Below are 22,025 nucleotides of genomic sequence, written 5' to 3' on the forward strand. Positions count from 1 at the left end.
ACACAAATCTGATCTGTTTTTACTCAAGACTGTTAGATATAATACAGGAAAGGGACAGATGGGCTGATTGTGCTTTCCTAGATATACAAAGAGGTTTTGATAAATTGCCACATAGAAAATTATTAGGAAAACTGAAAACTATAGGAGTGGTACAATGTAATATACTGGAATGGATGGAGGATTTCTTGCATGGAAGAGAAATGAGAGTAGTGCTCAGAGATGAGGCTTCTACTTGGGAAGAGGTGATTAGTGGAGTTCCACAGGGATTGGTACTAGCTCCAATAATTTTTGCTATACAGGTAAACGTCGACTTACGATGGCCGCGACTTACGATTGTTCGACTTTACGATGACGACGACGACGATATGATAATTTAACCCCTTCCATACGGTGCCGCACACGTAGGCGTCATGAGGAGCAAGTGGATTCGCGACGCTGCCATATCGGCGTCTTGATTATATTTATTGTAGTCGCCCCTGTGTTTTTACATTCTCTCAAATGTGCCCTAAATCCCATTCTCTGTGGTTTTCAAAATTCGTGGGTGAAAGAGAGAACGATCGATATAAGCGGTGACTATATTTTATGATGCGAGTATTATTACGTCACGTCGTACGGCTGGCATTGGCTGCTGCCCGCGAGATTTAAGTTCCGTACTGAAAATACATATTATAGTGTTTGAATATGGTAAAAAGGATAAAAATAATTAAATAAACTACTGTACATGTTTAATAGGCTATATTCAGTATCTCTGGTGGTTAATATACAGGTAGGCTAGGTACAGTGACCACGGAACAGTGATACACAAATTGGGGATCGACTTACGATGAAATCGTCTTACGATGGCTCTATCGAAACCTAATGCCATCGTAAGTCGACGTTTACCTGTATATGTGAATGACATGGCTGAGGGTGTAGACAGTTACATGAGCTTCTTTGCTGATGATGCAACATTGTTGAGAAAAGTGAGCACTGAAATAGGCTGTGAGTTGCTGCAGAGAGACCTGAACAAACTTTGGGAATGGAGTCAGAAGTGGGAAGTGGACATCAACATTAAGAAATGTAGTATAATGGAATTTGGAAAAAGTAAAAACAGGATACATATATATATATATATATATATATACCAAAGGCTTTTTCCCCCCTTACAAGGGAGGTAGCCAAAAAACAAAGGCATAAAAACCACTCCCACCCATTCCATCCCCAACATACTCCACTTCCCTCTACCCTCTTATCTTGGCACCTCCTGGATGACGGGTCATCCCTGCATCTTGCCCACTGCCCTGGGTCAGAAGCAATGTTGCAAGACACAGTACATACATCCACAGCAAGGCTGCTTCATTAAATCGTAGCTTAAGGTACAAAAATTTATTTCATGATAAATTGATACATTTATTTGTCGACGTAATCCCCTTGCAAGTTTACACACTTTTTCTAATGGTCATGGAATTTATGGATCCCCTCTTCATAGAACCTTGAGCCTTGGTCCTCCAAATACACCTCTACGGCATCAACGATGTCATTATCCATGGCAAAATGTTGACCACTGAGATGTTTTTTCATCTTGGGAAATTGTAGTCTGAGGGAGCCAAATCAGGTGAATAAGGCAGATGTTCAACTAGTCAGAAGCTGCAATCATGTAGCAAGAGCTATGGTGGATTTGTATGCTGGTGCATTGTCCTGATGGAAAAACACCCCTAATGACAGCTTTCCACACTTTTTTCTTTTTTTTTTTCTTAATTTTCTCTCACAGCTGCCTTATTTAGTTGGCATAGTATGGTCCTGTAATGCATTGACCCTTTGTCAGATAATCCACCAGTAGCACCCCCTCAGAATCCAAAAAAATGGGAGCCATCACCTTCCCTGCAGAGATCACAGACTTGGCCTTCTTTGAAGCTGGAGATCCATGATGCTTCCATTATTTTGATTGTTCTTTCAACTCGGCCTGGAAGCAATGAACCCAAGTCTCATCCATGGTTACAAATTGCTGGATAAACCTTGGTGGATCAGCATAAAAAATGGCAAGTTATTCTTGACATGTTGAATCACAGCTGCTTCTGATCAGGTCCAAGAAGTTTTGGGACCCATCGAGCTGAGACCTTCGTCATTTCAAGTTGTTTTGGATAATTGCATGAACATGTTCCTGGGAGATGCCCAATTCTGTTGCAGTAAAACATTCAGTCAAATGCCGATTTGTGAGCAACATGTCATGGATTTTGTTGATGATTTCATGAATGGTGACAGTGGCAGGCCTTTCTTGATGAGGGTCATCTTCCAGGCTGCCCCTGCCCCATTTGAAATCAGCTGCCCATTTTTTAACCATGCTGTATGAAGGAGCATTGTCTTGTAAAGCAGCCACCATGTCTTTGTGAATTTCCTTTGGAGTTAAGCCCTTGATGTGGAGGTATTGAATGACTGCCTGATGATCAATTTTGTCCATTTTTCTACAAAACCTTATTGTCCCAAATCAATTATCTGAAAAAAAAAAAAAAAAGCTTGAAAATTCTTATATCAGCTTATGAAAGATTAGATTTTGCATGAAAAAACCTACAATTCTGTATCTCATGTCCTACAATAGCTCACAAATTTTTCAATCAACCCTCGTAAAATTCGTGAAAAGGAAGTAAAGAAAGTGGGATTTCAAAAAGACCTGGGAGTAATTATCACAAAAGACATGTCCCCTGATAAACAGATAACAAAATTGTTTGAGAAACCTACAACTTGCTGAGATCAATAAAAGTGTCATTTACTTACTTGGATGAAAAAATGAAGAAAATACTAGTCACACTGATAAGATCAAGACTGGAGTATACAGTGACATGGTCACACAGTACCAAAAAGAATATAAGGAAAATTGAAAGAATCCAAAGAGCAACTACAAAGATGGCCCCTACACCTTTAGAACTGTCATATAAAGAGAGTGTCAAAACTAGTTACCTGTCTTGGAACAAAGAACAGAAAGAGGAGACTTGTTGACCATCTATAGAATCATGAGAGGTACGGAAGTCCTTGATAGAGAAGACTTACTAAAATGGGATATGAGAAATACAAGAGGACATGGAAGGAAGCTCAAAAAGGACAGTTATAGAAGAAACCTGAAAAAGAACAGCTATGGATATGGAACAAACTGGATGAAATGACAGTGTGTGCAAAAACCATACACGAATTTAAGAACAATTTAGATACTGTGAGATACAAAGACAGGACACCATGAGCATAGCTCCCCCTCTATGATACAACCAGGTAGCTATTACTAGGTAAACTAGGTAAATACACACACCACAGAGTTGCTGTCAAATACATTATCTAAAAGGACAAAGTAAAAATAGCTGCAGTCAAAACGATACATTATCTAAAAGAGTAAAAAAGCTATAGTCAAGACAATAACAATCTAGATCTATGCAGTTATGTGTTCAGATGCCATGCTATATTTATATCTAAATAATAGAAATAATAATTATTCATAGTAAAAATCGTTATATCATTTTAAAACTTTGGGATGTTGTTGCCAACACTTGAAACTATTTTTCAGCTAGTTGTTATTTTTTCATAATTTTTCATTTTTTATCTCTGTAAATCGGACCAACACCCTTAAACTTCTGATGGTTTTTATAGCTCTCCATATTTGTTGTTTATTTTCGTAACTAATGTGTTTTTCTCTGTTGTTCCTCATTTTATTAGTTTTGATATCTTTGTTGTTCGTGTCATTTGTAGTTTTTGTTCCATTTCTTGTTCAGCTAGATCTTGTTTATGTTTTAGTTATTTCTCTTTATTTAGAGAATGGCTATATCCTGTGTATGATTTGGGTCATATTTTTTTTCTGTAGCCTCTTGGTATGACAGTTAACCAGCCCTAGCTGTGAAGACTTGAATATAGATGTCTTGGTGCATGCACACAATGCTGGTTTTGGAGTGCCAAACCAACCAGTTAGCATTCCTAGAATACAAAGTTCAAATTTGGAGTCTTCCCAGAAAGGCTGAGATGGTTCTAATTCTAGAAGAGGTAATAATGATAATTGCAACCTTGGTTGCTCCAATCTAGCATTCTGTGAGATGCCAGTGCATTGATGTGTGTTGCAAAAAAATATTTGATGATGAACTGCAGTCCAACAGTAGCTTGGAAATGCCAAAGAAAATGGGGGATGTGGCACTAGCCAATAGGATGATAGCAAAGGTAAAGAGCCTATTGGCATGTTTGTATATGGATGTCATTAGTGAAATTGTTCACACCAGACAACCATGAATGAATGAATGAGTTAATTGGATAAAAAACAATGAAATTGAACATCCAAAACCTTCCAATAGAAAAGAACCCTAAATTTCTGTTCCTCACTTTTGACACACAAATAACCTTCAGCTCACAAGCAAAATCTAACATGAAAATAAACCTAAAATCAAACATAATCACAGACAATTCATAAGAGCCACTGTTAGGAGTAGTCCTCATTCCCAGTCCTCACTCCCGTCCTCATCTCTTCAGGCCATCCCACAACCTTACTGATCCACAAGTGGTCCCATGGGATGTGCTCACACACCCCTAGTCACATAACCCTCACAAAGACCTTTCAAAGAAACACGTGCAGTTTTACCAGCTAAGATGGACCCAGTTAGGCCTCCAAAGATGACAAACCAGTGACGGGGTCTACCATGTGAGACACAACAAAGTTTTCTTGAGGAAACACATGCAGTACCAGCATCGACCAGCGATAACTAACCTGCACCTTGGTCAGCCACATGATGATAAACACTAGATTCATTGAGGAACGCATACCTTCTGTCTTCCTGAGTCACCAGCGTTAGAATGTTTTGTCTTTGACTTCCCATGCATCACACATGACCTCATGCCAACTAGGAGCACAGGTCATGACCTGCCCTTGTATATAAGGGCTGAATGGATGTCGAAGATTCAGATTGCCTCGGAGCATCATACGTGAGCCTGGCTTTCTGCTCCTTGCTTTCTCACCTCCTCCCCTGCAAGCAGACCAAGTTGGAACATGACGTAAAACTCACAGTTGTCACCCCCCTCACCCCCCCTCTTTTCTCGCCCATAGAAACAAGCTGTCATTAATTGGTGCCCAATATTTATTTCTAAATAAACAAACAAATTCCCTTCATCGGAGTACGTCTTCAACCAGCCTAATATTGGCTGCTCAGTGTGGGGCAACACTACCAGCATAACAGCCACACTTGGATCTGCTTCCACAACATGGTTCCCAGTAGTCAGTAAAGTAAGCAAAGATACTTTGCAATCTATACAAAATAAAGGATTAACCTCTTCAATACGAGTCAAATATTTGTATGCACATCAGGTTGCCTGATGTATGGTGATGCATCACAACATGCACATTACAAAATATAAAGTTGCTGCTGTTATACTTGTTCTACTTCTCCCTGAATAAATACAACATCATAGAAAACATGATCGAGCCTGTTCACAAAATTCAGGGGTCACTCAGTTACAGCTACAAAATAAATATTAAAAGGAAGCGAACGCCAGCATCCTTGTATACCCCACTTGCAGCTCATGATACATATGTAGGCATCATCATATTCAAGAGGTTAACAATATTAGAATGCTCGAAGGGCACACCAATAGGACATCAGCACACACAAACTAAAGTTCTTCCCATAGATTATCATATAAAAATGAGAGGTACACATATCTATGCAAGAACTCTGCCCAACTGGCCCATTTCATTATATCACACAAACTAGATGAAAAAAAATATACTACTCGAGCATATACAGAACCCATCCACCTGTACCATGTAATACATCTATTCAAAAACATGTACACATCCATGTCACTAAACTAGATCTTCAAGACAGATTACACTTCATACCAACCCCCCCACACACACACACACACCAAAACATCAGCCCCACAGAAAAAATCCTCTCAAGAGAAGTAAGAACTATACTTGTATGCTTGCATTCAGGACACCATCAAGCTCTAAGACAGTACCAATACAGAATATGCCTGGCCACAGAATCAGACTGCCCTAGATGTGACCAACACACTGAAATAAATGAACACCTCATCCATCACTAACAATCCATAGACAACACAATATTTCTTCCTTTAGTGATCTGTGGACCTGCCTGGTGGCTGTTGTTCATTATCTGGGAGCTGTGTGTCTCTTGCAAGAGGGAATTAAGGCAACTGAATGATTGATTGATATGGATTAGTTCACAGTTGTATGAAAATATGTAGTGCACAAGACTGCCAAATTATGACATTGTACTTTTTGTGATTGCAGGTCAGAAGGCATGTGTCCACATCCATGGAGTGTTCCCATATGTTGTTGTACCTTATGACGGCAGAGAGCCCCTGACCAGGCTTCCTCACTCCTTGGCTGGAGCACTGGACAGGGCCATCAACATATCCCTTGGTCATGCAAACAGCAATGCACAGCATGTGTACAAAATTACACCTGTTTCTGGAATGTGAGTATCTATAGAGTAATCAACATTGTTTATTCAATCAAAGGATACTATGAGTATTAATTGCATGTATACAAGCCTCATTCCTGCTTGTAAGAGGGGTGCTGGTTTCTAGTTAGTGGAATTCGAGATGACAGTTATAATTTTTATTCTATGCCTACTCATTAATTCTAAGCCTGCTCATTTTCACTTCCCATACAACTTCATACACATATACATTGAATAGTAACGGGAACATTCAGAGCTGTGGATCAGATGAAAATTTGTGATCAAAAGATCAGATTGTTGGGTGCACCATGATTGGTTGATAAATCAAGAATGTAATATTGGAACTTTCTACATGTTACACACACATGACTTAGCGCTTTGTTGTCTGAATCAGGAAAAATGCCTTGTTGTTTTTGGGATGTAGGGTTATGTTCTAAGTGCCCAGTAAGGTATCTAATCCAGTATTTGAAAAAAGGATAATTTTTAGCACAAAATGGAGGAAAGTAAAGAGAAAAGAATCAACAAAGGAACAAAGAGAGGATTAGATACGAGTAGAGTGGAGTCACCACTGAGAGTGATCCCAAAGAGAATGTGTATAAGCGTCAATCTGAAGATGACTTCGAGGTATGAAAGTAATTTTTTTCGGGATTTTAGAGGGGAAGGGGAGCAATAGAAAAAATTATGGATATGGAAAGAGAAACTAGGGTTAGCAGGGCACTAAGGAATCTTCTAGACATAACAACTTGGTAGATGAATTGATTGATTTAAAAATAGACCATAGAGCTTTGCAAATAGAGATGTCAAACTTATGCAGAACTAATTACGTACTAATCAGAGTTAAATTATCTAAAAAGTGAACTATGATTAAAGGAGATGATTCCAAAGAATGAAAGTAAAAAATTTTCGGGATTTCAGAGGGAAAGGGGAGCAATAGAAAAAAAATTATGGAGACAGAAAGAGAAACTAGAGTTAGCAGGGTGCTAAGGAATCTAGACATCAACTACTTGGTAGATGAATTAATTGATTTAAAAATAGACCATAGAGCTTTGCAAATAGAGATGTCAAACTTACGCAGAACTAACGATGAGATAATCAAAGAGTTAAATGATCTAAAAAGTGAATTAAGTATGATGAAAAGAGAAAATGAAAGAAAGGAAAACGAGGATAGAAACAAAAACGAAGAACTAAAGAAAGGGATCAAAGAACAGTTACAAGCAGTGACTAAAAAGATGGGAGAATCAATCAAAGAGGCAAGATGGGAGAATCAAAGAGACAGATCTCGTTGAAATAGAAAATCAGTGGAAACAGGAACGTGAAAATAAAAAAATCTCTTTCAAAGAAATAGTACAACAGCAGGTAGAAGAGAATGCAAAGGAAACAATGATTAAAGTAATCAAAGGAAAGAACATCCCTCAAACTGAGAAATTAATATGTAGACATATGTAGAGAGGAAAAAAGAAACTACAAAAAAGATATAATATAGATGCAAAGACCAACCTAAACCATTTTACAGATATGCAAATACATACATACATATACCAAAGGCTTTTTCCCCCTACATGGGGGGTAGCCAAAAAGAAAAAGGCATAGAAACCACTCCCACCCATTCCATTTCCTATATATTCCACTCCCCTCCACCCTCCTCCCTCCCTCCTATCTTGGCACCTCCTTGATGATGGGTCATCCCTGCATCCTGTCCATTGCCCTGGGTCAGAAGCAGTGTCACAAGACACAGCATCTCCACAGCAAGGCTGCTTCATAAATTCGGTGACCCCCCTCTCCGTCCCCCCATGCAGAAAAGGAGAAGATGGGGAGAAATCCTTTCATGCTGCGTCAAATTTTTTCTAATACATATTTCCTCACCCCCCCATCCTCGACCCACTCCCCCTCATGCATCACAGCATCATCTATACACAACCCCTCTCCATTCACCCCTATCTAGATATGTAAATGACAAACTAAAAGACAAACATGAAATAGTGAAACTGTGTGAAGGAAACAAAGAATATATAGATGATGTAGAAGTGGCTGAAGTAATGACCAGGCATTTTAGGTTTGTATTTACATTTGAAAGCTTATACATTTGGGATGAAGGATAGCGAGAAGGATCCCCCAAAATGAAAAAATAACAGTGACACAGAAATAAGGGACCAAATAAAGAACCTTGATGTCAGAAAGTCATATAGGTCCGATGGAATAGTGAACTGGATATTGAAAGAATGTATTGATGAACTTACAGATAAAATACACAAGATAATTGACTTCTCACTCAAAGAAGAAGAAGTACCACAAGATTGGAAAAATGCAAATATTGTACTGATATATAAAAGAGGAGACAAAATCCAACAAATTATAGACTGGTATCCCTTACAAGCACAATTGCAAAAATATGCAAAAAAGTTGTTATAAATAAATGAATTAAACACTTGGAAGAGAAGAATATACTAAACCCTAAACAACTTGGATTTAGAAGTGGAAGATCATGTACTACAAACTTAATATGCTTTTACTCAAGATTGATAGAAATAATACAAGAAAGAGATGGATGGGCAGATTGTGCTTTTTTTGACTTACAAAAGGCTTTTGACAAAGTACCACACTAAGAAATATTTAAATAATAGGCGGAATACAAGGAAAATTATTGGAATGGATGAAAGATTTCTTGAACAGAAGAAAAATGAGGGTGGTACTTAGAGACAAGAAATCAAATTGGGAAGATATGATAAGTGGAGTCCCCCACGGCTCTGTATTGGCTCCGATAATGTTTGTTATTTACATAAATGACATGGATGAAGGTATAGAATGTTATATGAATTTCATTGCAGATGATGTGAAACTATTGAAGAGAGTAAGTACAGAGAAAGATTGCAAATCTTTTCAAGAAAGCCTGGACAAAGTCTGGAAATGGAGTCAAAAGAGTGAAGTGAATTTCAACATTAAGAAATGTAACTTGGAATTTGGAAAAAGCAAAAATAGAATCTCGGGTCAATATAGAATTGGTACAAAGGAAGTAAAAAAAGTAAACTCAGAAAGGGACCTAGGAGTAACTCTCAAACATGACACCAGGCAAACATGTTAGGAAATTAGTTGGAGAAACTTTTAACTTATTAAGATAAATGAAAGTGGCCTTTGATTACATGGATGAAGAAATGGTACAGAAAATACTAGTTACATTGATAAGACCAAAATTGGAATATGCAGCATCTCTATTTGACACCTAGTACCAAAAATAAATAATAAACTAGAAAGAATTCAAAGAGCAATGACAAAGATGGCACCAACACTTTGCAATTTGACATACAAACAAAGATTGGACAAACTAAATCCACCAACCCTAGAACAAAGAAGAGAAAGAGGTGACTTGATAACCATTTACATAATTATTAAAGGGATGGATATTCTTGATAGGGATAACCTACTAAAATGGGACAGAAGAAATACAAGATGACACGAGAAGAAACACAAGAAAGACAGTTACAGAAGAGATCTGAAAAAGAATAGTTTTCCACACAGAGTAATAGCTATCTGGAACAAACTGAAAGAGGAAACATTGAGTGCTAAAACTATACATGACTAAGAAAAAGATGGATGCGGAAAGATACAACAGTGGGTCACCATGAGCATAACTCTTCTCCCGCAAAATACAACTAGGTAAATACACACACAATCACAGCTTTAGTTTGTGTTATGCTCTAGGCCATAGACCTACATTGAGCATAAAATGCTTTGTAAATGCCAAAGTTAATCTGGATTTAGTCAAATTTGTACTTGTTTATAGTTCTTATCTTTTTGGATGTCTTGTGTCTTGATCTCTTTCATTAGATATTGTGGATAGGAAAGATTTTGGGAAATGTGAAAGAAAAAAAAAGGAAGTATCTTAATAATTAGATTTTCTATACTACAGGTTGAGCAACAGCACACAACCTTACATTCACCTCGGATCACTTGCTCATTATTCCTAATCCTCATGCATGCCCAGCTACTTGTTTGAAAAATTTTAGACTACTTTTTACTGACTACCCACATTCCATTCATTAGCAACGTGTTCCACAATATAGTAAAACTTAAAAAATCCTCTCCTGATCCCCTGTCAACATATACCACCTTAACACTCGACAGGCTAATCCCACAAAAAGTACTATTCATACTTACTTCTCCTTGCTATATATATTACTAAGAATTGCTGAATTAGTTATCCAACATGAAATGAAGAATAATGAATTTGTTAATGTGCATGATTTTTGTGTCTAATTTAAAGTTTTTATTTATATTTGTATTGTATTCTGTATTTTATTTTACAGACCATTTTATGGTTATCATGCAAAAGAGCATCAGTTCTTGAAGATATTCTTCTATAACCCTAATATTGTTAAAAAAGCTGCAGAACTTCTACAAGTAAGTAGTGAAGTTAAGTTATCAAGTCCTGATGGCATTTAGTAAGATGATGATGTAGCATGACTTAAGGTTTCTGTAATGAAGTGATTTACCATTCCAGAGGAAGCAAAAACCCATCCTACATAATAAGTTTAACATGATCATAGCACCTATACAGTCTGGCACTTTAGTTCTCGAAATTATTTCAAGTGAATGAGTAGGGGAATTGACATGTGATGATCTATCATATGCCCCTTTGTCATTCCTAGGACACCACATCTTTTCTCAAAGCAAGTCAATATTATTTTGAAGTGAAAGAATAGTATTAAGAAATATGACTTTCCTATTCCAGGTTACTAAAGTCTAAGTTTTTGTCATTGTCCACAGAATGGTGTTATACACAGTAAGGTTTATCAACCTCATGAGGCTCATGTGCCTTATGTGCTGCAGTTCCTCATGGACCATAATCTTCATGGTATGAACCTCCTCCACTTAAGCTCGTGTAAATTTAGACGTGCAGAAGGTAAGAGAAACCAAGTTATTGATGTTCATGTGTATGATAACCATCATACCATTTATGATCTTGGTTGTGATATGGCTTACAAAATATCATTTGAAGGAACAAGCTGTATACTTAATGTCTTATTTAGATGAATTTTGTATAGGCTTTTAGTTCCATAATTTTGAGTGTTGTTTTTTATTATTTGTCTCTGTTTATAAGGAATGCAAGATGGATCAGAAAGTGGTAGTCAATCAATGAGTTCTAGACAGTTCCACAGTTTGTCTGAAGAGAGTGATAAAAGTCTAAATGTATCCATCAAACCAAGTATGGCAGTGTGGACTGCAGAAACTGTGCCATCACATCTATGGCTATCAGAGGAGGTGAAGAAGATTAGTACTTGTGAGCTTGAAGTAGATGCCATGAATACTGATATTGTCAACAGACACCAGGTCAAATGTGAGTATTGTTTCATTTTGTTTTTTAAGTTTATATTTGTAGATATTATTAATAATTGTTATTTTTATATTTTTTCTCAAATGCGCCTATTGAAAATATTGTACAAATTGTTTTATTTGATTGTATCTTGGCAGTTAGCCAAGGACCTGGTAAGTAGATAACTGAGTATTTATGTTTGACGGAAAACATGTCTTGAGTTGTACCATGTACTTAATCTTCATTTGTAAAAGAAATTCACCTTTTATTTATTAGTAAATTTGGTTTGCATGATAAGTGGATACAATTGATATTTGTACCTAGGTGACAGATTTTCCAAAGCTGTTGATTAATTTGTGATTTATATTCAATAATTGTAGATGCTGGGAATGGTTGAATACACAGTACTTGCAGGTTAAGTTAGGTTTTGAGATTTAATTTTGAAATTAATGGTGGGTGGAAATTTGGAATTGCTTAATAAGATCTCTTCCTTGAATTTCCTTATCCCATGTATTTTAAGCTGGTGCTTCCACAAATCCTGGTTTGGCTTATATTTGGGAGGATGAGATTGAAAGGAGGAGAGCCCGCGGTGAAGAGGCTGAGGACTTACAACCTCCAGCATCCCCTGAAAGAACAAAGGTGGAATCAAGTGATTCAGAGAAGCATTATAAGGCTCTTTTGAGGGCTAAAGTTGCTGCTTTGGTAAGTTGCAGGAGAATATTTCTTTTTCTATGCTTGTTGGATATTCTGTTACCTGTGCCTCCAGCTACTTGAAACTACAGACAAATCACTGAGCCAAGGGTCACTCCCTATTAGTACATTATGGGAATAAGTTGTTGGTAAATTCACACTCCATGCAGGTACAAACAGACATAGTACATTTGTCTTATATTTAATCACATGCTACCCTCTGCATGATTATATGGGGAGAAAGCTCTTTGATAGGTATGTGTATATACTTGTATATACTTGTATATACACATGTTGGAGAGATTCAGCTCCCCACATCTTGTCTTGAAACCCCATGAACACCCTCATCTATGTCTGGAGGTGCAGCCCAGGGGGCTGAAACTTGTTTTTTTTACTGTGCCTAAGATCGCTCTCTCTCTCAATTAACTTAGTACATCATCCAATTTTTATATGAGGAGAAGTGATAACTTGTAACTGTTCCCCATCTCTTCCTTCTACTATCCAGTGACATAGAAATAACCCGCAGTAATACAACACAGACTAAACTAGGGTCTTCCAGAAGAGACTTAGGGGTTTGTCTAGGCACTGTTGCTAGGTACTGTAGGCCTGCATGCTTCCAGTCAGTGAAACTCTTGGCAATGATTCCTTTTATTAGATGTGTAAACCACATTATATCTGCATACAGAGGGGAGTCAGTGTGTCCAGTAGTGAAGAGTCATCTAGGAGTGTGAGTCTTCCAAAGGAAACCCCAGATGATTCAGTTCTTGAACCTGCAATGGAAATCCAACATTCAAATCCAGACGAAACCATCAATCCAACTCCAGTGTGTATCCAGGTGAGTATGAGGTGCTTACCAAAATTGTGTAGTGTATACAGGGATGACCTGTCATCCATGAGGAGCTAAGATTAAAGGGAGGAAAGGGTGATGGAGAGGAGTGGAATGAGTGGGTATATGCCTTTTGACTTGGCTACCTCCCTGGTAAGGGGGGAAAAGCCCTTGGTATATAGAGTAGAATAGTGTAGTATATGAAGTTTGTGCCTGTTCAAAGTATAATTTTCACCAACAACACTATCCTCACAAATACTATTGTACATAAATACATATACAGTATATACCAATGGCTTTTTCCCCCTTACAAGGAAGGTAGCCAAAGTCAAAGGCATAAATCCACTCCCACACATTTCATCCCTATACACTCCACTCTCATTCTCTACCCCTCCCTCCCTCTTTTCTTGGCTCTCTGTGGATGACAGGTCATCTCTGCATCTGGCCCACTGCCTGGGGTCTGAAGCAATGCAGCAAGACAGTGCATCCACATCAAAGCCGCTTCATTTAACCGGTGACTCCCCCCCTTTCTGTTTACTCATGCAGAAAAAGAGGACTGGGAGAGATCCCTTTGGGCTATGTCAAAATATTCACACATACCCCCATCCCCCACCAACTCCCTTCCATGCATCACAGCATCATCCCTACACAACCATTCTCTACTTGCTCCTATCTTCTGTCTTCTCCCTTCCTTCCTCAACAGACATTCCCCTCTCTCCAAATACCCCTTTACCCCATCCATCCATCTTTTTTACTAATCTTTCTTCACTCATTCTTTCCATGTGTCCATACCATCCTAATACTCTTTCATCAACCCTTTCTCCCAACTCCCTTTCCACCCCCTGCTCTCCTCCTCACTTCATTTCTCACTCTGTCCAGCCTAGTAACCCCTACTATACTTCTCAGGCATTTCATCTCAAACAGATTTCTACTTTTCCTCATTTATGTCCCATGTTTCTGCCCCATACAGTGCTGTTGGCACAATCACCCCCTCATATAATCTCCTTTTAGCATCCATTCCCAAATATGTATTTCTCAATACACTATTTAATCCCCCAAGGCATTTACTTGCTTCTCTCAATCTACATTCTACCTCCACCTCCACTCCTCCCTTTTTCCACCACGTTGGCACCCAAGTATCTAAATCTATCTGCTTCCTCCAGTTTCTCTCCCTTAATACTCGCTTCCAATTTCTGCCACATCCTCCCCTTGTACATCTCATCACCTTATTTTTACCCATATTTATCTTCAACTTCCTTCTTTTGCACACCTTCCAAAACCCTGTCTGGGGTATTGGCTGCATGTTATTGTGGGGTTAAAAGTCGCTTAATAGCATCTAGCTGATACTCTAGGGTCTATATGGGGTGGCCCTACAGACCAGAGCCACACATCATTTTGTCTGTGATAGAGGAAGTCTCTATTCAACGGGATGGGAATAGGACTAGGCATCCCACTCTCTGTAGCCCTAAAGGGGACATTCCTAGAAAAAACAAAACAAATGCTATTGTGAAGACCATAAAAGAAAATGTAGAAGTAATTTGTTGTCTGACTTACAATTTGTTGCTTTTACAGAGAAGTGAAGTTCTACAAGATGATAGCCATGTGGATGAAGAAACAATTTTGTCTCTGTCACAACATAAATCCCAGAGACAATGGAGTAAGTATTTTGTAATTTTGATCTGTTATTTAATTTTATACCATTTGTGGAATAGCTGTGGTTTGGTGCATTGCCTTTGCTGGTGATGGGGGTGGGTGGGGTGGACCCTTCACCTCTAGAGGTGCTAAGATGGGGGAGGTGGTTGAATTGCATCATTGACAGTTACAACACTGGTGGACAAGGAATCTGTGCTATTTTTTGCAAAGTGTACTAAACTTCTGGTAGTTATACATTGTATAAATTCACGTTCTTATAGTGGATACCTGTGACCGTGAATTGCTGGATGTTATGGTTGGCTTGGCAGATGGATCCCAGCTCGTTGACCCAGAAGACCATGATTCCATACTCTCAACACAGAGATCTGCAGGTAGAGAATACTAGCATTTGAAGTAAATGAATTGCTAAAACTAATGTAATGGAGATAGGAAGTCTTATTTGTCTTAGCTCTCTTCGGGTTTACCTTTTCCTCTGTCCTCATCTTGCTCTTCCTATTCCTCCATGTCATATTGATAGTTTTTCTAACAAGGGTTAGGTTATTCACCCGTGCACGAAGTTAGGATACACTGACTGTTGGTCCTCCTTAAACTTAATTTGAAATTACATTATTCTTTTCTGAATGCTATTATCAGGTTCCCATGGAGTCGAAGTAGCAAAGGAACTCTCTCAAGCTGCAATACCTGGTGCCCCAGGGGAACATTGTGATGAGGAGAATGAAGAAGAAGAGACACGTCACATGACACAGATCATCTGGGAATCAATCCTCCCTGCTCAAGATGAAGGTCAAGATAGCAGTACAAAAGAAGATCAAAAGGAGAGTAGTAAATCACCAGAGAAGTCACCAGAAGACAAATTGAATGAGTATGTATTATGGCAGTAATGTGGCAGCTCTTATGGCAGTAAGATGAAGATGGGCAGATTAATTTTAGGGAGTTGCTAAATGTGAAGGAGGATATGGAGGGAAAGGTAGTTGTAGTGGGAAGTGCTAAGAAAATGACAGTGAAGAGTGAGGAAAATGGAGAGGAAAAAAGGAAAGACGAGGTGAAAGTAGTTGTTAAGATGATGAGGGAATATAAGGCACCTGGGTTGGATGGGTGTCATGCAGAATGTCTAAAAAAAAAAAAGGAGGTACAGTGATTGTGGACTGGCTGGTGAAGTTATTAATGTTTGTTTAAGGGAGGGTAGAGTGCTGGAAGGCTGGAGAGGTGCCTGTATATTTCCACTTTAAAAGGGAAAAGGGGACAAGTGTGAGTGTAGTAGTTTCAGAGGGATCAATTTGTGAAGTGTAGTTGGGAACGCTTGTGGGAAGATCTTAATTGAGAGGATTAGGAAAGGAACAGAAGGAGTAATTGGTGAGAAACAGTGTGGGTTTAGGAAGGTAGAGGCTGTGTGGATCAGATATTTGTGGTGAGATAGATATGTGAGAAAGCTGTAGGAAAAGGTAAAGATGTTTTTGTGGGCCTTTTTGGATTTGGAAAAGGCTTATGACAGGGTAGACAGGAAGGCATTGTGTGAGGTATTGTAGATATATGGGATAGGAGGAAAGCTTTTAAGAGCAGCCAAGAGTTTTTATGAGAGTAGTAGAGCTTGTGTTAGAATCAGAAATGAAGAGAGTGAATGGTTTGAGGTAAATGTGGGACTTTGCCAGGGATGTGTTATGTTGCCTTGGCTGTTCAATCTACACATAGATAAGGTGCTGTGAGAGGTAAATGCAAGGGTAATGGGTCGGGGATTGGAGATGGTTAAAAATTTAATGGAGGAAAGTGGGAGATAAGCCAGTTGTTGTTTGCTGACGACACTGCGCTTGTGGCAGGATCAGAGGAGGGATTGAGGAAGTTAGTGACAGAGTTTGGGAAGGTTTGCAAAAGAAGGAAATTGAAGATAAATATAGGTAAAAGTAAGGTGATGTGATGTACTAGGGGAGAAAGTGGTAGCCGACTGGAAGTGAGTATTAAGGGAGAGAGACTAGAGGAAGTGGATAGTTTTAGATACTTGGGTGCAAATGTAGCAGGAAAGGGAAGAGTGGAGGTAGAGGTAGGATTAAAAAGCTAATGAAAGTAGACATTTGGGAATGGATGCTAAGTGGAGATTGTATGAAGGAATGATTGTACTGACAGCACTGTATGGGGCAGAAACATGGAACATAAGAAAGGAAGAGAGGAGTTTGAATGTGTTTAAGATGAGGTGCCTGAGAAGTATGATAGGGGTTACTATACTGAAAAGAGTGAGAAATGAGGAGGTGAGGAGGAGAACGGGTGGAAAGGGAGTTGGGAGATGTGGTTGATGAAAGAGTATTGAGAAGGTTTGTGTTTGCAAACAATGTTGCAGGGGAGGCAACAGTGAAACAAGGGGAGGAAAATTTACACATTAATCAGTAGGTTATGCGTACAGAGTTGGGATACGTCATGTGCGAAAGAAGTCTAACGAGTAACTGCCAGTGTGGGAGAGTGTCTTTCACTACACAGGTTGAAAATGCTGCCATGCCTAGTATAAGTATGAGAAGGGGCCTTGTTGGTCATATGAAAGGACCCTTGTACGGGAAGTGTCACTGCTGGTCAGGGGATGCCACTACACTATGATGCCCTGCACTATGATATTATCACACTGACTATACAAAACAAAACATGAACAATAATACCAGGATGTACCAAAACAACCCAAACAGAATATTTGCATACATACATACATATACCAAAGGCTGTTTGCCCCCTTACATGGGGGGTAGCCAAAAAGAAAAAGGCATAGAAATCCCTCCCACCCATTTCATTTCCCATATATTCCACTCCCCTCCACCCTCCTCCCTCCCTCCTATCTTGGCACCTCCTGGATGTGGTGGGGGCAAAAGAATACTGCCACCAAGTATTTCCACTTGAGTCGTTAAAGGTGACAAAAAAGGGACGGGGGATGGGATTAGGAGTCCTACTACCTGTAGCCCCAAAAGGGGATATTCCTAAAAAGAAAGAATATTTACATACATAAACCAAAGTCCTCTCAATAGAACATCACATGAAAATGATGGGCACACAGCTTTATGCAAGAAGCCTCAATCGTGTGCATCCCTCCCATAACATAATGCACACATAACCAGTTGGAAAAAAAACAAAACAAAAACCAACATCATACTACTGAAATATATACTACAACCTATCACATGTACTGTAATATATAAAAAAATATACATACATCAGCCGTACAGAGAAATTCATCCCACAACAAGCTAGAACCACACAATCATGCCTGTGCTGAGAACACCATCCAGCATTAAAAACAGTACCAACACAGATTCAAATTGCCCCAGATGCAACCATCACATAGAGGACATAGAACACCTCATACTACAATGCTCCACACTAACAGTCTCTAGACAACAACATATTACAGTTTCCCCTAGAGGCTTATGGTCCCACCTGGAGGCTGTTGCCAGTTACCTGAAAGTTGCAGATCTGCAAGAGAGATAAAGGGCAACAGATTGATTGATTGGTCCAGGTTTAAAATACTACTAGTATCAAATAGGACTGGCCACAGAAGCAAATTGTCCCAGATGAAATCACTCCACAGAAGATACAAAATGCCTCATCCCACACTGTACTACTCTAGTCCTCCCAAGACAAAAACAGTATTCTTTGAGTTACTTTTGGGCCAATCTGGTGGTGGTTTGTGGTTACTTGGGAGCTGTGGGTCTTCTACTAGAGAGACCTGGTGCAGTGGATTGATTGAAATAATATCGCTTGATTTGAGTTCATTTATTGATTTTTCTGATTTGTTTGCAGGTTGAATCAAGTTGACATCGAAGACATCCTGGGAACTGTGAACATGAGTTTACCACAGCTTGATGGTGCAATAGATGATGTTTGTGTAGCAACATATAAGACAGTGTGTAGTGATGATGGAAACATTTATGAATTGGAAAACAATGAAACTACTTTGTTTAAAAAGTTTTGTTTTAGTGAGGACAATCATAACTGGACAACACAATGCTCGAGCAATTTAGTGCCATATTCAGTGTTCTGCAATGCTGAAGTGAAAGAGGGAGGAATAGCTACTCTGTATGAGGATATGTCTCATTTTAAAACTTGTAACGTTGCCAGCAGTTACCAGACATCACTGCCTCGTATGCAAAGACAAGTGATAGGACAAAATAATGTCTATGATAGTCAATCAGTTAGTAGTACTTTAGACAGTGTAAATTATATTCTTAAAAGACAAAAGAGTACAGGTATCAGTACAAGTGATGCGTCTAGATCAGAAAATACTGTTATCGTATCAAGTTCTGTAGATTATGCATTGTCAGTAACCTGTGCAACCAAAGACTCTCAGAGTGATGATGGAAGTGGAAGTAGTCACTCGGAAAAAAGTATGGGGAGAGTTTCAGTGGATGTTGGGGATGGTGATGGTGGATCTTGTTCAGACTCCACGAGAAAATCAGGTGATAATATAGATGAATGTGGTAGTGATGGAAATAGTAGTGGAGATGAGTGGACTATACCTCAGTTTGATGGTGCAAATGATGTTTTAGCTCGGAATTCTGGACATCGGCGCTCGTCTTCCATAAATCCACATAGTCAGCAGATGGGAGGTGGTGGTCGTGGAAGAGGAGGATCTACCCACTCATATCAAAGACAACATCAGTCCCAGCAACAGCAGCACTACCGTCACCATCAGCAAGAATCTCGCCAACAGCCAAATCTTCATCACTTTCAGGAACATCAGCAACAGAGGACCCAGCAGCATGCTCAGTCTGAAACAAGAGAACTATTGCGTGAAAACCTTTTGAAGAGAAATAAGGATATTAGCCAGGCTAGTGCTCCGCATTTGCCACCATCAAGTAGTTCATATGCATCTGTTGCACAGTACGGTACTGCAAGAACTGTTTCCACAGCAACATCTGCAATGCCATCTGAATCATCAGCTATTGATATCCTTGGAGACTTGCCAGATTTCATGGGTATGTCCTCTCAAGATCTCTCAAAAATTTTACCCCAGGCAAGTTACAGTCCATCATACAGTCAGGGTCAGCCCGTACATGTTATGCAGTCTGGACATGCCACAACTCAGTCACAGGGACGTCAACCATTTTCAGACCAGCCTAAGCCAAGTGGGTCAAACCCAAGCCATTCACAACAAAATAGACAAATAAAGTATGATGGTGCACCCTCAAGATCTGGGTCTCAAGCTCCAAATTATAAAGGGAGACCTATGAGGAATCAATCAAGAAATGCAGGGTCACATCACATGCACCAGAAGGGCCAAGCACCATCCCACCATTCACAACAGAGAGAACAACAACCACCACATCAACAAAGGGGTCACCCATCATATCAACAGCAGAGATTACAGCCCCACACCCCACATCAACACAGAAACTCTAACCAGCAACAGCGAAATCAGCCGTCACATCATCAACAGCAAATGCAACAGCAAAATCAGCAACAGCAACAACAGCATCATCATCAGCAGCAGCAGCAGCAACATAGAGGTCAAGTTTTATCTCAACACAATCAACAGAGAGGTCATCATCCTCACCAACAGTCACATGCAGCTGCCACAGGGTCCACAGTAACAAGTTCTTCCAATCCAGTGAATGTTATTCCATTGACTGATGTTGTGGTCCCTCATATGGTCCCTGGTATTGGAAATTCACTTGTGATTCCAGCTCTCATCACTAACAAACATGTGAATGTTGAAGGGCTGAATTCTCCTCAGTTGGTATTTGCCTCAGATAACTTGTTAGTTCCACCTGCTAGTGGTAATCTTGCTGTAGTACAGACTCAAAGTCAGAATCAAGAAACGTATGTGATGGTTCCCCCTTCATCAAGGTCACACACACATCCTGCAGTACAAGTTCCAACTCAAGCACAAGATCATGCAAATACAGTCTCCAAATCTCATTCACAAAATTTAGCTGAACCTTCAAGTTACTCCAGGAATAATGCTCAGAACCTAGCACATACCAGTGCTCATCAGCATGGTTCACAGAAACAGAAAAGAGCAGGCCCTTCAAAGCAAATGGAAGGTGCCAGGAAGGGCCCAATACCCCCACTGGTTCGCCAAGATTCCAACACAAGTGTTTATTCTCCAATATCTGATGAGTCTGATAATGAAATTCTTTTGAGAAATGGGAAGAACATGGCATCCCAACCAGTATCCACTACTGCTGCTGCAGGAAGTAAAGTGAAGGGAAGTGATATACTTAAAGAAGCTTTTGATATTACTTTTGTTGATGGAATTGACTCCATATTAAGCCCTATTGATGGGGAAATGATTCATTCAGAAAAATTTGCAGTAGAAGGAAATGTTACATCAGCAAGTTCTTCCATGCCTTCCAGTACTATTTATTCAAGCTCAGAGCTTGTCACCTCACATTCATTGCCCCAGGTTTCATCTTATCCTGCAACAAATAGGACTACAGGGGCTGAGTTGACAAGAGATAAAAATGTTCTCAGAAGTGAAATGCAGAGGAATACAACAGTGTCGCAGCGTCATGAAAAGAGAGACGGTTCAAAGAGGACTAGTGGTGTCAGTGCTGGGGTGTCTGATAACATGCATGGTTGTGAAAATGGAAAGGACCACTTTGGAAAGCCAGCTCATACTGCTCCTATGAATTCCAAGAATACAAAGCATGATAGAAAAGGAAGAAGAGATCGGGATAGGAGAAGTAACTGCCTTTCACCTACAAGGTAAGTGTAAAGTTTATTTGTTTATGTTTTTTTCATGGTAATGTATCTAATGACAGGTTTGTCAGGAATGCATTGTGGGATGTGCAGATGAATGATGGGGAGAAAGGGAAGTGGGGTTGAGGGCAGTCAGAAATTCTTACATGAGTAGTAGAGCACAAGGAACTAAGATATAAGGGAAAACAAATGGACTGTGGATGGATGAGGGATGAGTGAAGGTTGGGTGCATGTCTTGGCTGGCTACTTGGCTTTTACTGGGGAAAAGGTCTTTCAGTATATGTATGAGTGTATATGTGTATGTGTGTGTGTGTATATATATATATATATATATATATATATATATATATATACACACACACACACACGGCTCGGTGGCGGATTGGTAAAGCACTGGCCTCACAAGCCAGAGAACCGGGGTTCGATTCCCCGGTCGGGCGGAGATAAG

General features: G+C 39.4%; 1 protein-coding gene across 1 annotated transcript in view; it reads left to right on the top strand.

Annotated features, from left to right (window-relative positions):
* The window catches only part of LOC143023058 (uncharacterized), a gene marked incomplete at its 3' end in the record, with an annotated part of 55,822 nt that overhangs the window by 15,294 nt on the left and 18,503 nt on the right, over positions 1-22,025 (top strand). The window contains 10 exon segments of the mRNA XM_076181529.1: positions 6,257-6,443; positions 10,730-10,823; positions 11,190-11,325; positions 11,524-11,760; positions 12,257-12,438; positions 13,112-13,261; positions 14,825-14,909; positions 15,166-15,276; positions 15,539-15,767; positions 18,677-21,583. Coding sequence (XP_076037644.1) covers positions 6,257-6,443; positions 10,730-10,823; positions 11,190-11,325; positions 11,524-11,760; positions 12,257-12,438; positions 13,112-13,261; positions 14,825-14,909; positions 15,166-15,276; positions 15,539-15,767; positions 18,677-21,583 — 4,318 coding nt within the window.

The sequence above is a fragment of the Oratosquilla oratoria genome, unplaced genomic scaffold (assembly GCF_046742065.1).
Source record: "Oratosquilla oratoria isolate Oo_2021 unplaced genomic scaffold, ASM4674206v1 SCAFFOLD295, whole genome shotgun sequence".
Taxonomy (NCBI): Eukaryota; Metazoa; Arthropoda; class Malacostraca; order Stomatopoda; family Squillidae; genus Oratosquilla; species Oratosquilla oratoria.